Source organism: Plecotus auritus (genome assembly GCF_963455305.1).
Source record: "Plecotus auritus genome assembly, chromosome: 8".
In the NCBI taxonomy this organism is placed as follows: Eukaryota; Metazoa; Chordata; class Mammalia; order Chiroptera; family Vespertilionidae; genus Plecotus; species Plecotus auritus.
The window spans coordinates 24,171,583-24,189,234 of NC_137782.1; the positions used below are offsets into that span (position 1 = coordinate 24,171,583).

The 17,652-nt window shown below is 45.0% G+C and overlaps 1 protein-coding gene across 19 annotated transcripts in view; it reads right to left on the minus strand.

Moving 5' to 3' along the window:
- PTPRT (protein tyrosine phosphatase receptor type T) overlaps positions 1 to 17,652 on the minus strand; it is a gene marked incomplete at its 3' end in the record, with an annotated part of 976,718 nt that overhangs the window by 165,779 nt on the left and 793,287 nt on the right. For 11 of the 19 annotated variants that reach the window (XM_080686643.1, XM_080686654.1, XM_080686651.1 and 8 more), the window contains exons 13-14: positions 16,029 to 16,065; positions 1,732 to 1,788 (exon numbers count right to left, since the gene is read on the minus strand). In XM_080686643.1, coding sequence (XP_080542769.1) covers positions 1,732 to 1,788; positions 16,029 to 16,065 — 94 coding nt within the window. The remainder of the gene's footprint in view (positions 1 to 1,731; positions 1,789 to 16,028; positions 16,066 to 17,652) is intronic. The other 8 variants (XM_080686646.1, XM_080686642.1, XM_080686645.1 and 5 more) reach the window with 1 other exon arrangement.

Consider the following 17,652-nt stretch of genomic DNA (forward strand, 5'->3'; position numbering starts at 1 on the left):
AACAGCCCACAGATACCCCTTTCCCTCCAGAAGTGCCGTCAGACCAAGGCTGTCACCTCCCCAGGAAATATGCACTCCCACAGCAGCCCACAGCCAGTGGCCTACTGACAAATGCCTGTCCCCTTGTCTCAGGGTAGAAGCAACTCTGTGATACCACCCACACTCCAGAGCCCCTGTGGGCTCAGCTGACGCGGCTCCATATCCTCCCCCAGCTTCTTCCCCTGCCCCATCCTGACTCCCTCACCTTCTTCTGAGGATACTCCTCAATGAATAATGTGCACAAGAATCCCCGTCTCAGCCTCTGTGTCTAGGGAAGCCCACCTAAGATATTCACTAAGAGCAATGTCTCTGAGTCTGGGAAGGGGGTGGACAGCACTGGACTTTGAAGGTACAGGGATGGCTGGACTCATGTCATCCCTGCCTCCTGTACCTCCTTTCCCATGGTGATAAATGGACCAGCTAGGGACTAGGAGAGACGAGCCATTGTCTGAGCAACAACTTGGAGAGGCAACAAATATTTGAAGTCTCCAAGAAATGTCCCACTGACCAGAAAGGGCCCCTGCCGTAGAGGTTCTAGGTCAGCAGGGACTCTTTTGTCTCAAGGATGATGCTGGGCATCAGCCTCTGACACACTTGGGCTCTGCAATCCCAACCTTGAAGAGTGGCAGGTGTTTATGTGAAATGAGCTAAAATTACGTGTTCAAGGGAAGGGGCTAGTGGTTCCTTCAAACAGCTACCTACGCCCACCCCACTGGTTTTCACACCCATTATCTTGTTTTCTCTCAGAACACAACTCCAGAAAACCCTGCAAGTGCAGAGCATGTAAGCCAATAGTAAGAGATAGGTATTGCTATTCCTGCTTATAGATAAGAGCAGTGGGGATTGTCACATTTAAAAGGCTTGTCTAGAGCCCCGGCCAGCATGGCTTAGTGATTGAGCATCGACCTATGAACCAAGAGGTCACAGTTCAATTCCTGGTCAGGGCACATGCCCTGGTTGTGGGCTCGATCCACAGTGAGCGGGGATGGGGGAATGCCAGGAGGCAGGCAATCAATGATTCTGTCTCATCGTTGATGTTTTTAGCTCTCTCTTCCTCTCCCTTCCTCTCCAAAATTAATAAAAATATATTTAAAAAATAAAATAAAGCACTTGTCCAAGACAAATGGTAGACCTGGGACCAGAGCCAGAGCTACTCATTTCCTAAGCACAGACATACTAGGCCACTTTCCTAGCCTCAGACCACTGTGTAGTTGTGGCTTGCCTGGGAAGTACTCCTTTAGTTCCTGGTGTGTTTGTTTGTTTGTTTTGAACACCACACCCTCTCCTTTGCAGCACTGCCCACAGTTGGAGGTTGGAGTCCTACCTTTATTTGTGTCATGTGTTGTTGTTTTTTGTTTTTTTTTGTTTTTGTTTTTGTTTTTTACTAATGGCTCTTTCCCCTCCCAGAAAGGCACAGGAACATGTCTTCTTTTGCTCATCATTGTATACATTGGTGCCTAGAACAGTACCCGGCACATAGTAGGTACTTTGTATGCGTTAGTAGGATGGATGGATGGATGGATGGGTGAGGGTGAGTAGGTGAATGGATGGGTGGGTGGAAGAATGGGAGGATGGGTGGGTGAGTGGGGTGGAGGGACTGCTAATTCCTCTATGGTGCACCTGGACTGGAGGACCTGCTGAGTGTGGGTCACTCTCACTCCCCTCCCACCCACCCAGGGCTCTGGTGATCACCTGTGGTGAGGAGGCAGAGTGGAGTCCCCGGGGTCACCTGGGCGCTGCCCATTGGTGCTGACCACAAGGAAGCCAGTCCCCAGGCAGCATGCAGAAGAGAAGGAGAGAGAGAAACACACATGAAAACGTGCGGTACAGTGAACAAAACGGCAGTTCTTGTGGCTCTGAAGAGCTCATACTAAACAGCTAAAGAACATCATGATCTAACCAAACAGGGCCTGAAATAGATTTAAAAAAATGGAACAAGAATAAGAGTCACCATTTATCAAGCACCCACGACATGCCAGGTACTCTGCCAGGTACCTCACATATAATTGTTTCTAAAACTTAGAACAACCAGAAAGGTCAGTGTTATTATAAATGAACCCATCACCTTTACACCCGAACATCTTCTCTCCCAATTTTCCCTCCCTTAGCAAATGATGCCACCAACCACGTAGCTAGCTGCTCAGTCGAGAAGCTTGGAGTCATGCTTCAGCCCTCTTTTTCCCACTTCGAGTCACTCAGCATGCCTTATCAATTCTACCCCAGAAAACTTGAAGCTTCCTCCTTCTCTCCAATTGCATTTCCACTTAGTTCGAGCCACCCTCATGTTTCACTTGGATCATTTAAGCAGCCCCCGAGCTGGACTTCCTGCCTCCAGGCTTGCTCCCCTTCAATCCACGTCCATCCTTTAGTCGAAATGCATCAAGGGCCCTATCATTCCCAAAGTAAACGTCAGCTCATGGGCCCTCAATGACAGTCCTCTGCCTGCCCCTCCTCTTCTCTCCACCTCCAGGACCACACTCTGCTCTGCCCAAGCGCAAACTCCTTTCCATCATCAACAGGCCCCTCCCTTCTTGTCTGTGGGCCTTACCTAGGCTTGTCACTTTGTGTGAGACACACCCCCTTCCTGCCTCTGCACCTGGCCAACAACTGCCCATTCTTCAGGTGTCAGGTCTTTCTCTCTAGGGAGTCTTTAGTGTCTCACCTGGGACAGACACCTGTACCACTGTATTATAAATGGCTGCCCTCCCCTCATTTCTATAATCTCCTTGAAGGCAGCCACGCTAGTGCCTCGTTAACTGGTGTACTCTGTGGCCTTGCACTGCACCTGGCACATAGTAGGTACTCATTGAATATCTGTTGAATAAATAAATGAACAAATGAAGAAATGATGAGTTAGAGAATTGATGTAACTTGCCCAAGGTCACAGACGTAATAACTGGCAGAGGCAGGAGCCAAACCCTGGTTTGCCTGACTATGTTCCTATCCTTTCAAATCCACCACTTGCCTCTCTAGAGAAGGTGATATGGAAGGCATGAAGGTGTCCTACACTGGCCAAAGGCTGCTGGTTTCTCTAGTGATTCATCCAAAACTGCATAAAGTTCTTATGCAAAACTGAGAGATAGCGAGGGCATTTCAGACCAACTGGTAAACAGGAAATACATAATTACAAAAATTCACAGGAAGGGCAAGCTTGACTAACAGCCGTGAGATGCTGTAAAATGTAACCAACAATAAATTTGGTCAACAGCAATCATAATACTCCTCCCTTAGAGGTGGGCAATGTCCCATTTTCAAAGCACACTCCCAGGGAGAGGTCAGTCAACGATGGCTCGTGAGCCAAATCCAACCACCCATTGGCTGTTTTCTGTGTGGCCATGAGCTAACAATGGTTTTTACATTTTCAAATGGTTGAGAAAAAAGTAAAAAGAAGAGAAATAGTTTTTGACATATAAAAGATTATGTTCAAAATTCAGTGTCCATAAATAAATGTTATTGGAACACAGCCAGATTTATTTTATATGTATTATCTATGCTTTTGTGCTGTAATGACAAAGTTGGATCATTCTGACAGAGACCATATGGCCTGCAAAGCTAAAAAATATTTACTATCTGGCCCTTCACAGAAATGTTTGCAACCCCTCTTTTAAGTGGCTATTTTTTGTTAATTTTCCTTCCAATCTTTTGAGATAGGCAAGACAAACACTGTTGGCCTTGCATGTCAGAAAAAGAAATTGAAGGCTTGTGAGAAGAGATGAATCATGTTTTCACCTGGCGTTTCAGCAGCATCCTCTTGTTCTCCCCTGTTCCTTGCCCGAGAACCCCTTCTCTGACCCATTTTCTAACCTGTGAATAGGAGGCCTTCCTGACAAAGGCAGTCTGCATCAGCACCTCCAAGGACTTCCCCTGTCTCAGGACAATGTGCATATGTATGCTAAGGAGCTACCCAGGGTCCTTGGGGTCCTGGTCTTGCTGGCCACTTCAGCCTCACCTCTCATCACATGTGGATTCCACTGGTCACAAAGGTATTCCAGCCATTGTTGCTTTGCCTTGTCCTATGCATGCTCTCTTGTCTCCTAATGAATTGCACACACTCCTTCCTCAGCTCAGAAGGTCTCCTTCCTCTCCAACCTTGTTCCATATGGTAATTATCACTCTTCTTTCAAAACGTGCCTCAACCACATACCTGAGAATGCACATCTTAAATTGCTCTATGTTTCCCTTCTCTTAGCTCCCACAGACTCCTGCATTTACTTACTTTCATCACAGCCCTTATCATACTGCACTGACACAATTTATCTATTTGCTGCTTTTCCATTAGCTATTACTTGTTGAGTGCTTATTATAAGCCAGGCATTAGACGAAGTATTTTATGTCCATTAGCTCATTACATTCTTACATGAGCCCCAAGATATAGTGGTATTAATTGATACTGTTTTATATTTGGGGAAACTGAGACACAGAGCAGTTAAATACCTTTTCAAGTCTAGAATCAAAGACTATCCAAATCCAGCGACAAAAGTTCTGAACCTCTAGGGCAGTGGTCGGCAAACTCATTAGTCAACAGAGCGGCAAACCGCGGCTCATGGCTCTCACAAGACACAAAGAGAAGTAGAAAAAGGAAAAGAACTCATATATATCGTGCTAGAAATTACTAGTGTATACCGGTGACTGAGACATCTCTCCTTCTTATGCATATGGAAGAATCTAAGTTTCATCAAGGCCATGTAAGTGGAAGTGACATGAGTGAGTAAGGTATTGAAGATCCAGGTTACCTTCTCCATACTTTCCCTGCCCCTGCTATGGGATCCTTTGAGGCCATATCTATTCTGGGTGACATAACAACAAATGCACCTTACTGAGATTTGGGCATCAATCTGTTGTCACAGCAAAGCCTAGCCTATCCTGACTAATCCAGTGAGAGGAAAAAGGGGAAGTCTTTTGCTTTCTCCTCTATCACCTGGTTTTCCACCAGGCACCTGGCTTTTTACTGGAAGATTTCATTACTGTTCTTTCTTCACAGTTTTCAGGCCTTGTTCATATGTACTAGTATATATGTCAGACATTGATGAAAATATTGAGACCATGCAGAAAAAAAGGAGGTCGGAATGCTGAGTACCTCAGACTTCCTTTCTGTTTTGTCCCCCCGCCCCACTTCTAAAGCAATGAACGTTAAATGCAAAAAGATGCTGATGAGCTAAAGATGGTACTGAAGCAGATAACCTCGAAGACAAACTAATTTCTTGGTTTATTAGCTTCAATATGTTGTGGAAGTGAAGACAGCTGATGGCTCCTTGAGGTTTCTGCTCCAGATCCCAGGACTTGGCTTGGACACCACTGAAGAGAGACCAAATACCCATTACACCCTAAAGATTCTATTACCAACTATTCCTGAAAAAAAATCCTGAGAAGGAGTTAACAAATAGGAGACAGGGGACCCTGACAGTGGTCCATGGAATATCACCCAGACCGTGGTATTGATAAGATTCAAAATTGTGCCATAGAAATGCCATGAGCTTTGGAGTTAGATCTCAGCTACAGTTCTGAAGCACCTTGAGCTCTTTATTTAACCCGTTTGAGCCTATATGGCTTCAATTTTTTAGTAAGGAAAATAATAATGATCACTATTTATTTAGTGCATAATATGGGCCAGGCTTTAGTTCTATCATTGCATTGTAACTCATGTCAACATACACATGACCGGCACACAATGGGTGGTTATTTTGTATATCCCTTTTACCCTCAACTTCAACACAACATTGAAAGTCCATCAATGAAAGCTCAAATGGAGCTTTATTATCTTTATTTATAACTAGAAACCTGGTGCACGAAATTCATGCACGGGTGGAGTCCCTAGGGCTGGCAATCAGAGCCAATCAGGGCCTTCCGGTTGCAGACCAGGGCCTTCCTTCCCTGGCTGCCAGCTGCTGGCCAGGGCCTTCCTTCGTTCTGCACCACCCCCTGATGATCAATGCACATCATAGTGAACAATCAAACTTCTGGTCTCTCGGTCAAACTCCCAGTTTCCCTGTTGAACTCCCAAGGGGACAATTTACATATTAGCCTTTTATATATATAGATATTTGTCTCCAGCCTACCCAAATTTTTCTCTTTCTTTGACCCCTTATTTTAAAAGACCTCTTATTCCCTTTGTAAAATGCAACCACTTTTGAACAACAGATTTGAGCTAAAGTTAAGGTCTTGAGTAGATAATTCTCATTTCTAGTTTACAGGAATGAACTAAGACTCCCCAGGGACAAGCTTGAAGGACAAGTTGATCTTGGCTTTTGTTTTCCTGGATCCCATGACACCAGCTTTGTCTTCCTGAGTGTGGTGTGGAGAAGGTAGGCATGTGTGTGTGTTTGTGTGTTGGAGAGGGTGTCAGTTTGAGAGAATCTACAGAGTAGGGGGTAGGTAAGCAATAGAAAGCTAGTGAGATATACCAGCTATTGTAGCAAGACAAATATTAAAGAAAGGGTTGGGATATTTAAAGGTAAACTTTAGCTATTTTATGGTATACTTATAATTAATCCTCTTCCTCCATTTTGTTACAAGACCTTCAGGAAAACCCATATTATTCCATTAGAATTTTAGGACCTAGAAGACAAAGGGGACACGGGTCAAGAGACCTTGTTACACTCAAGTAATTCTGAGAGCCCCAGCATGGAAAACTCATCTCAGTGGCTTGGCCAGGGAAGAATAGCACCATTCTATCCAAACCTCAAACACACACCCTGGGCTTTCCCCTCTGAAAATCTGGGATTTCTGAGGACTGAAAAATAATCAAGAGTTTTCCAATAGACTAGTCACTACAGTCTGGCTTCTCACAAGTGGTCCCTCATTATGGCCCCTACGCCAGTTACCATGGCAACATTTGGGTATCCTTTGGTCCTGAGACCCTTCTGAAATTTATGGGAAGATGATGAGAAAAGGAAAAGTGTCACAGTCAAAGGTTAGCAAGTAGATGAGCAAGATCCTATTCTCTGTCAATAATTACATATTATTGTTATGTAGGATCTTATCAAAATACAATGATCTATTGATGAAAAGGTTAAATGCTAAAAGCCGAGACCAGCATCATTCCTATCCCCTTTATTTTTTCATTTTGAATCTAGCTGGAGTCTATTTGACAAAAGCCTGATTTGTACAATTGTATGAGATGTAATTAGAGTCCAGTCTTTCCTTTTCTTCCTTAGAGAACAGCAGAGAGAGGACATGTGCTGAGTAGTCCTCAGTCTCCAGGTCTCATATCAGAGAAGGTCTCAAAGAGAGAAGGAAGCTCAACTGATTTATCATCTATTATGTTCTTTACCTTTCCCATGCATTATCTCAAATATTCAGGAGAAAGAACTAACAATCTCAGGCTTAAAAGTGAAGTGACAGACTCATAGGTTGGGACTTGTCCAAGTCAAACAGTTAAGTTTTGGATGCAGGATTTCAATCCAGGTGTCTCTGATTCCCCATTATTCCATACAACTGCTCAGGGAAATTTTATACATAAAATATAGGACCTTCCATATAGCATTGGATCAATGGGGCAGGGAAGGGCAGCATTTCCATATTGCAGCAGACAATTCCTACATCTGGCTTGGCTTCTCATATCACCTGTGCATGCTACTCCTGTGGTCAAGGAAGCCATGGCCACATCATTCCCCCTCTCAGCTCCAGTCTTAGTATCTGAAAAAATGAGGGCATCTCACTGGAAATACTGTCTGCAGGGGTGACCATCCACTATGGAGAATGGAGAGAAAATACTGGATGAAATACTCTTTTTTTAATAATGGTGGAGCCACATTTACAAAAGGCCATTGCCCAAGTCTCTTGTCTGTTGCCATTGGGACAATGGGTTCAGTCCACCATGATCACTGGGCACCATGGAGCTTTTGCTGACACTGGCCCCTTATCTCATGCTTCATTATTGAGGTTAGCTTTCAGCACCTACTCTGAGGGTTTGTTTTAATTATCATTAGAGAGTGTTTACTAGATTAAAACTGTGGCTGTCTTCTGCAAAGGAGCTCTGCAAATGGCTTTATGAGTTTCCAGATTTATTTTGTCTCAATGGCTCGTCTCAGTTTGCAAATCAAATCAAAGCTGATTTTTCTAACTGCCACTTGGGTGCAACCAGCGGGAATCAGCAGAGCCAGCTGTGCTTCCTTGATGGCTGTGCCAGAGATGGGAATGAAGCTGCTTGCTGGTGGCCAGAGAGGTTCTAGAGAGAAGACAGCAGACAAGCAAGTACCTGCTCAACTCTACCGGGGTAGGGGGAGCAAGTCAAGGGAATTGAATTTTATTTTCTGGAAAGAGAAAAGGCTGACAGGACCTATGTGGCCTCAAAAATTGAGTGGAAGAAATACTAGGGAACCAGTTTGAGCTCATGACATTGAAGCTCCCTCTAACTGAAGTGTCCAATGGTGGAAGCAACTCCACGGGGGGAGTAGTGAGGCCCCTGTCACAGAAGGTACCAAGCAAAGCCTTGGATGGTTTTTTTGTTAGTGGGGATTGTAGGTCACATAGTTAATCCCTACCTCTGTCATTTTACTTCTACTTTCCAAGAGATAGTTCTGACAAGTAGCTTGTTTGAAAAAATGAAATCATGGAAGACTGACATGTTAGCATTCTATCTACCTAGTGATTGATTGATTGATTAATCAATTGATACATCAATTCACTTATCCATTTGTTCATTCAACGTATTTTATTGAGCACCATTGTATGCTAGGATCTGGGGACACAACAGTGCTCAAAATAGGCATAATCCTTTCACTTCACTTAGAATCTAGCTGAGAGACAGATAGTCAACATGTAAGTAAACATGATGAATGGTTTGAAAAAAATACTGGGTACAATGAGAGTAGAGAATGTTGGGGAAATATATTAGATTGGAGGTCAGGATGGTCTTTATAAGGAAGTGAGGTTTCAGTCTGAAAGATGTTAAGCAGATGCATATGGTGGCCAGATAATTTCAGGCAGAGGGGGCAGGATGGGCAAAGGTCCTGATGTAGGAAGGAACTTGATATGTTTTAAAGAACTGAAAGAAGACCAGTGTGCTGAAGTGTCTGCAGTGAAAAAGAACATAAAGCCTGGATGAGGCTGGAGGGCAGGAAGTGGCCAGGTCACGCACACAAGACTTGTGGATGCAGGGTCTGTGGGTAATAGAAAGTGGCAAAGTGAATGGAAGGTTGTATGTAGGGAGGCAGGGGAAGAATTAGACAAACAGAGAATCACTTGGTAAAGGGGCTTGGATGGAACTGAGCATCAGTTTCCAGAAGAGGAGCTGACTGGTATGGTTCATGAACTGAGCCTCCAGAGCAGAAACCATTCTCCCTTAGCCTGCCATGCCTGAGCCAGAAGACATGGATTGGGCGACTTGGGTACCACCTGCAGCAGCTGCAGCCTGGACCATCTTCCACCAGATGGGATGATCATCTGCATGGGAAGGGTTGTTTTATCTCCTACTGGAGCTTCAGCACCTTGGAAGTCTAAGTATCCCACCGCAGACTTTCACTCGATCCATTTTCTAAGGGTCACTTTGGGGCATGTTTAGCTTACATCTTCAACCTGGTTCCTAAACTGAGCCCACGCCTCATCTTCCAAATGGAAACATTACTGAATGGGTCCAAGTGTATCTCTCACCCTCTTACTTGCCCTTTCTCACAGTTCCTGTTTTAACTGCCAGAACAAATCTTCCTTTTTAAATTGATTGGTGTGGTGTTTTTTGTTTTTTGTTTTTTTGGTTTTTTTTTTTTTTGCTCCCTGACTCTTTAGTGTCCTCCTCCACTTCAAAGTCTGAATAATAGTTTTTTGTTTCGAAACCAAAACTTAATGTTTGTTACCTACCGTCTGCAGTTCTCTCTCTATAACTCTGGGCAGATTCCCCGAGCTAGAGTGGGCCAAGCAAAGGGCTTTTAACTTTTTCTTTTAGCTCTTGAGTTGAGGCAATCCATTAGCTTGTTGCTATGCCTCAACCCAATGATGAAATACAGCCTTTATACAATAAGAGCCCTGTGGTACCCAGATCTTCTCTTCAGGTTGGTGTGCCATATGCCAGATGCTGTGAGTGTTGAGGCTAAAGGCTTACACCTGAGACCTTCTCCAGAGACCTGAGCAAGGCTCAAGGGTGCCATTTCCCCTGGAGCCACCTGAGAGGTCCTGGAGAGGAAGGGGTGAGGAGAAGAGGAGGTACCAAGGGCTGCCTGCTATGGGGGAGGAGGTAGCTATCCTGATCTTATCTCAAGGCAGAACAACTCTGGAGAAATTTGCATTCCACCTGAATAGATTCTTGATCAGCATTTTCTCACTCCCTGTCTCACTTCCCTCTTTCACTTACAGATTTCTTCCAGGAGCCCTCCCTCAGTACCTCCCATGCACCAAATCCCTGCCTCAGGCTCTGCTGCTGGGAAGCTGTCTTAAGACTGCTCCCTTTCCTCTTCATCTGCTCTTTGATAAACTCCACTTCCTCACTCGGTTCCTCTAAAGCAGTGGTCGGCAAACTCATTAGTCAACAGAGCCAAATATCAACAGTACAAGATTGAAATTTCTTTTGAGAGTCATATTTTTTAAACTTAAACTTCTTCTAATGCCACTTCTTCAAAACAGACTCGCCCAGGCCGTGGTATTTTGTGGAAGAGCCACACTCAAGGGGCCAAAGAGCCGCATGTGGCTCACGAGCCGTGGTTTGCTGACCACTGCTCTAAAGCCAAAGCTAATGACAGCAGACCCCAAGTGAGGTACGAGATAAAGAAGAATGTGAATCTGGGGCAGTGATCACAGCCCCCATCAATGGAAAAGACTGCCCCAAGGCTTCTGAGACCCTAGAGCAGGGGTGGGCAAACTTTTTGACTCGAGGGCCACAATGGGTTCTTAAACTGGACCGGAGGGCTGGAACATAAGCATGGATGGAGTGTTTGTGTGAACTAATATAAATTCAAAGTAAAGGAGCAGAGGGGAGAGCAAGAGAACCAGATAGAACAGCCGGATCCGGCCCGCGGGCCGTAGTTTGCCCACGGCTGCCCTAGAGTGAACCCTTCTATTGACAAATATCAAATACACCCACCCAATAGTCCCTTAGCACGCCTTCAATTTGAGGTTCTGATCTGCCTCTATAAATAAAAATTGCCTCCAGTGACATGTGGAGCCACCAGCTGGATCCTCTCTAAACACAGGGCACTTGGCTCTTCCTGTGGGGGTGGGGAAGAGGTGGGCCAGGAGGGTGGCTCCCCTCACAGCTTGAGGTTTGAGTCAGCTGGCCTCCCAGATCCTACCCTTGCTTTGGGTGCCACACAATCCCAGTGCCAGTAGAGAAGGCATGGTGCTGGGACAGGGAGGCAAAAGTCTCCTACATGGCACCAGTCCCGAGGAGCAGAGCCCGAGATGATGGTCTGGGGAACGCATGGGGCAACTTCAATCCCGACTCTCTTTGGAAGCACCGGTCACAATTATCTGTTAAAAGCACCCATATAATGTCTGTGTCCACATAGTCTGTGAGCCTGCTAAGGACAGGAACCATGCCTGCCTACTCACCACAAAAACCTAAGTTCTTTCAAGATGCCTGGCTCATCGAGTGAGCTGACTCCATGGAGGAAATAATAGTCATGGATAATAATAAAAAAATTTTTCCAAAATACTTCTCAGTAAATAAAACACTTTTAAGTGTATCATATCATATCATATATCATATCATATCATATCATATCATATCATATCATATCATATCATAGAAAAGGTAGGAGAGGTGTTGGGGTGCTGGAGCTGGCTTGCACCAGTTGTCTAGAGCTGGTTGTTCAACATTCAAGATTTCTTTCTTTCTTTTTTTTTTTTTTTTTGCCAGCCAGTTGTTAAACCATTGGTAATGTGAAATTGGACCTGGAGGGGATATTTACACCTGAATATCCACAAACACAACAAATGAGGGATTTTCTTTGACAAAGGGCAGGTCTATCAGCAAACCACTGGCAGTAGGTATGTTCAAAAGGGTCTATGAATGAGTAGATGGGGATGGCTTTACATGGGATGCGGTTGAGTTTCAGGAAGATCCAGGGAGACCCTCAAGGCCTCTGAGCCTTGCTGCAGTGAGATGCTGACTCCGATGCCTTCACTCATTTCAGCAGGCGTTTTTCGAGGGCCTACATGCGCCAGGAACTTCCTGCCGTGGCAACACCTGGTTGGCAAATTAGTGGTTAACATGGAGCAGCCCCTTATCAGAGCTCCTCCCAAAGGGAAGTGCTGGTTCCTTCCCCAGGAAGCCCAGCCTGTTCACGCCCCAGACCATGATTGGATCAGCACCTGATGCTCCATCGTCATGTCGGGTCTGAGGAGGGTCCTGCTGCCACAGATCAGGGTTCTCTGCCTGAGGCAGCCTCATCTCACTCAGCTTCTGAAGGGAGCAGCAGCCAAAGCTGGACCTCTAACGCCCCAGGTCCCCCCTCTGGCAGGGCTGGCTCCTGCTCCTTGCACACCCTTGAAAGCTATGGGATTGCACTGTGAATGGCGAATAGTCAGAGGCTCTGGTGGAACCACATGGACATGCCCCTAACTGCATGCTTCCTATTTGGGGTTGAACAGTGACTCCCCCCTAAATTCAATTGTTAAAGTTCTAACCTCTAGGACCTCAGAATGTGACCTTACTGGTAATAGGGTCCTTCCAGATGTAATTAGATAGGATGAGGACATACTGGAGTAGGGTGGGCCCCTCATTTCAATATGACCAGTGTTCTTGTACAGAGAAATTTGGACACAGAGATGCACACAGGGAGAACGCCATGTGAAGGTGAAGGCACAGTTTGGAGTGGTCCTTCTACAAGCCAAGGAACCGAAAAGATTGCCAGCAAACGACCAGAAGCTGGGGAGAGGCCCGGAGCTGATCCTGCCCTCACAGCCTCAAGGAGGAACCAACCCTGCCGACACTTGACTTCCAGCCTCCAGAACTGAGAGACAGTAAGTTTTGTTGTTTAAGGCACTCAATCTGTGCGCCTTTGGTACAACAGCCACAGAAGACCAATGCAGGTCCCTTTCTTGGCAACCCTCCAAACCAGGCAGCACTCCATTGGAGTGACACACAGTGACATGACACGTAGACAAGGTGTGGCCTCTCACAGAAGATGCGCGGAGCCTGGGGTCAGGTCAGAATGACCCTGCGTGTGTGTTCGGAGCTGTTCCGTTCGGAGTGGCAGCCCTCCAGTTCTGCGAGACTCACACAGCTAACCACACACACTGTCTGATGTCAGGGACAGGACACAGGCAGCTGCTTTCTCACCAGAGCCCTGGCCTCGAGCCTGCACACAAGCTCACGCGCCAGGGGCTGGATGCCGCTGGCAGACACTTGAGGAAGGTGCCGTAATGCCAGAGGTGGAGGAGCCTGGAGGAAACAGATGGCCCGAGGAATCTGCCACTGGGACTTCCCATACTCCCAGCGCCTGAGGGATTCCCAGTATCGTATTTTCCTCTATTAAAAAGAATAGTGTTTTCACCAAACCCACAAAGAGGGAAATTTGATTCAGGAAAGAGACAGGTTAAATATTGATTCCTAGCCTTCGATCCTGATACAGAGTCCCCATGGGCAGTGCATGGATTTAGATGGGGTTTGCCTTTAATCAACTGGGATGCTCCATTACAATGCCAGGCACAGAGAGACACTAACCCAGTGGTCGGCAAACTGCGGCTCTTTGGCCCCTTGAGTGTGGCTCTTCCACAAAATACCACGTGCGGGCGCGCACGTACAGTGCGATTGGAACTTCATGGCCCATGCGCAGAAGTCGGTTTTCGGCTCTCAAAAGAAATTCCAATCATTGTACTGTTGATATTTGGCTCTGTTGACTAATGAGTTTGCCGACCACTGCACTAACCAAACGTAGGTTCCCTTCCCTTGTCTTTGCTCTGCAGTCACCAAGTGCCCTCTTATCTGATGGATGCTGTGCGGGCATCCCTCCCTGAGCTGTGGTGGAGGGCATGCTACGTCATCCAGCTCCCTGCCCCATTCCCATGTGCTGCTGGAGCCCCACTCTAAGGGCCACAGTGACGGCCCTCAATGAACTGGAAACCCCAGGTGTGGCTGCTCAGAGCCACTCGGACTCCCGACTCCTCCAAGCTCTGCCAGGGCGTGGCCAGCTGGGCACATATCATTCATTCGTGTGTTGCTATCTCTCCAGTCCTTACAGGTGCACACATTCCAATAAGGATGACTGTGACGTATAGGTCAAACAGGAGGAGAAACCCTAAGGGTTCTGAGGAGAGGTGAGAGCTTTCTGTTTTCTAAAGACCACTCAGTTCTCCTGCAGACCAGCAAGGTGCCTCGGCAGCAGCATGCCCTCTGTGTGCGCACAGTGGGTCCTCAATGTCCCAGGAAAGCAGTGGTACATACTCTCTCTCAGAGTCCCCATACATACCTACTGATTGTCCAATCACATGTTCCCAATTCTTAAGATATGATCCAAGCCTATGTCTCAGAGGGTATCCTTAGATGTTCACATACCCCATGGTGGGCAGAACGACCACATCAACCTGCCCTTGTCTAGAAATCAACGGCTAGAGGGGAAGCATGGAGCAGCATCACAGGGAGGGTTTCTACGTAAGTTCCTTCCCTCTCCTGGCTGCCTGTGTAAGCCAGACGCCTTAGACACCCAGGTGTCCTGCTTGCCGCCTAGAGCTCTAGAGCTACTCAATGGATGGTGTCCCTCTTCCAGATGATCTGTTGTCTTCAGGGAAAAGTCGGCAAGGCTGTGATTTGTGTCACTTTTGCTTGCAGGCCATCAGTTCTCCTGGCCTCCTCACAAAGGGCATTTTATTTCTTTCTGTCTAGTAGCTCGAGTTCCCCAGAGGGAACAAGTTAGGGACATGCCGACCCCTCATGACTTCTGTGAAATCAGGATGAGTTCTTGTCATAATGAGCCCTTAGTGCTCTGTCTTCTCCTTCCTCTCACATCTTCTCTGTTCTGCCTACAAATTGATCTTATTTTCTTCAACGTTGTAAAAGCTGTGCTTGGCTGGTCTTGGCACATGTTTGTCAAATAACCATAGATATTATTTTCTTCTCTTTCTCTCCTACTCCCTCGTTCCCTCCCTCCCCCTCTCTCTTTCTCTCAGTCTCTCTCTGTCTGTCTCAATCTTTGTCTCCCCTCCCCAATATATCTGTGCATTTTCTCTGTATGTGTGCATGTGTCTATATATTCACATATATATATACATAGTTGGGTCATTGTTTTTATCTATACTTTATATCTATGACTATATTTATACTTATACTTATAATGGTCATCTCCAAGGAAGCTACCTATGAAACTATATATGCTGTCAATAAAAGCAGGGAACAAAATAGAATTGCCCAATTTTGGTGTGTTTATATGGGAAGGATAGCTGTTAAAAATAGCAATGCTATAACAAAAAGATAAACTTGATATCTAACCATTCAACCCTGTAAGAGGTTAAATGATAACAAACTATTCATTGATTTTTTAAAAAGAGTAATAAATAGAAACATGTACCAATTGAAAGAGCCAGACGATTCAATTATAATTAGGAAAACAAAAAGTGATGAGGCTGAACAATGTTGCCTAGGTTTTTGGAGGAAGTGTTGAAAATGCCAACTACAAAACAAAGCCATGTTTCTTTTCCCATTATTAAAGGCATCAACAGTAATCACCTCATTTTTGAAAGCCATGTGCCAATTGAATAAAGTACAAAACCCATAAGATAGGTTTAATAGACATGCTTAAAAATTTCAACATAAACAAAGATCTAAATTCAAGAATATATAGCAGAAGAATATTTGAGTAAACTTATATTACTCACTGATTATTATACCAGTTCATCCATCCATTGATTCAACAAATATGTTCTGAGCTCTTGCTATGCTTTAGGCACTGTGTTATTAATATATACACAGTCAGGTATACATTAATGCCTAGATGCAAATGATTCCAATAAAAATAACAATTCTTTCTCATTAGTGTTGCCTAAACTCTCCCTGTGTGGCTAGAAGGAGGAATACTTAAGTGACTAAAGAATGGCTGAAGACAGAGAAGAACATGCCAACATACCTTTTGTAGCCAGACGAACACAGTTGATTTTGGTCTCCTGTGAACAAGAAAAGTAAGGCTCTAGTTAATTAGTTGTGGGTTTGGTTTGCTATACAAAGAAAAAAAAATATTTGCATATATATGCATTAATATGTATTTTAATTATAATTTTAAATTTGTCCTTTCCATTCCTCCCCTCTCTCCCCCCATTGGAATCACTTTTTAATTCCGTTTCTTCATTTCTTTTCAGTCTAGGTACACACTTCTTTTCACTTCCTGGTTCACACCACCTCATAAGCTTCTTCCCCAGACAAAACCACTGTATAAACATATCAGATATTGCCCACCAGAGAACAACTTTAACAACAACACTAAGTGGACACATGATGGCATGCTGTGTGCTTTATTTAGCTGCATGGGTTCCTGAGAGAACCCATGGGTTATAAATGGAACCAAGGGCATCTTTGGGAAACTTTGCTATAGGTAAATAATGCATCTATATGCAGAGACTGACATAGACACGTGGCAATAGCCTGCCAATATGAATGTTTAAGATCCAAACTGAGAAGTTCATGTTCAAAAAGTCACTTTGGCCCTGAGATCTCTGGTGGACCTCAGTTTTCATAGATAATGTTGTGTGTGTGTATTTATGTGGCAATAGAATCTTTGCAGAGTGAACTATCTAATCGTTGTTGGCTGGTCCCCTGTGGACAGGATCCATAAGTTTTTGGGGTTGCTGAGTATGAAGTTGAGTTACAGAAGATAATGAGCTTAGCCTATTTTATTAGGATCATCTCCCAGGAAGTCCTGGAGGAAGCTGAAAATTCCAGTTCACTAAGTTACACCCCCGGCAATAGTCTGAAAGTAGCATAGCAATAAAAATAAAAGACAAAGAATGCAATGTGTGTGTGTGTCTCAGGAACACAATGCTTGCCTTGCTAATGCTTACTCATAAGGAACCATTACATTTTGAAGGCACTTGTGTTAGTTAGGATAGAAAAGGTTATGTAAATATAATAAAACCGATGAACTTCAGTGGCTAGAATCAGCAAAGGCTTATTTTCCATCCAAGTTACATGTCTGATGTAGGTGTGTGGCTGGGTCTGGGAGGCCAGTGTGGTGGTTTTGGGAGAGTCTCATCATTGTAGTCACTCAGAGACAAAGGCTGGCACCTCCACTTCAACACAAGGCTTCAGTGTTCACTGAGGCAGGAAAGAGAAGGCCGAAGAGTCTTGGTTTACATACAACACTTTGTATCAGAAGCAACACTTTTGTTTTGACTCAGGTTTCATTGGCTAGAACCAGTCATGTGGCCATGCCTAACTTTAGCGAGGTTACTGGAGTCCTCCATGCACTCAGAAATAGAGAAGAAATGCTAATGACTACAGCAGAGTCTATTTTATCTACGCATACCTCTGAATGCTAGAAATTGTCACTACTATTAAACTCAGGTATGACTCCTCAATGGTCTTGATTCTGTTCCCTAAACCAGCGGTTGCCAAGTGGTGGTCCACGAACCACTGGTGGTCCATGAGGTCCAAAAGGTTGGCATCCGCAGCCCTAAACCAGAGGCAGTCTGCTCTTGTTTGCATAGGAAAGATGTCTGTATATTGGAAGATGGCTTTCAGTTCATTAACATTCTTGT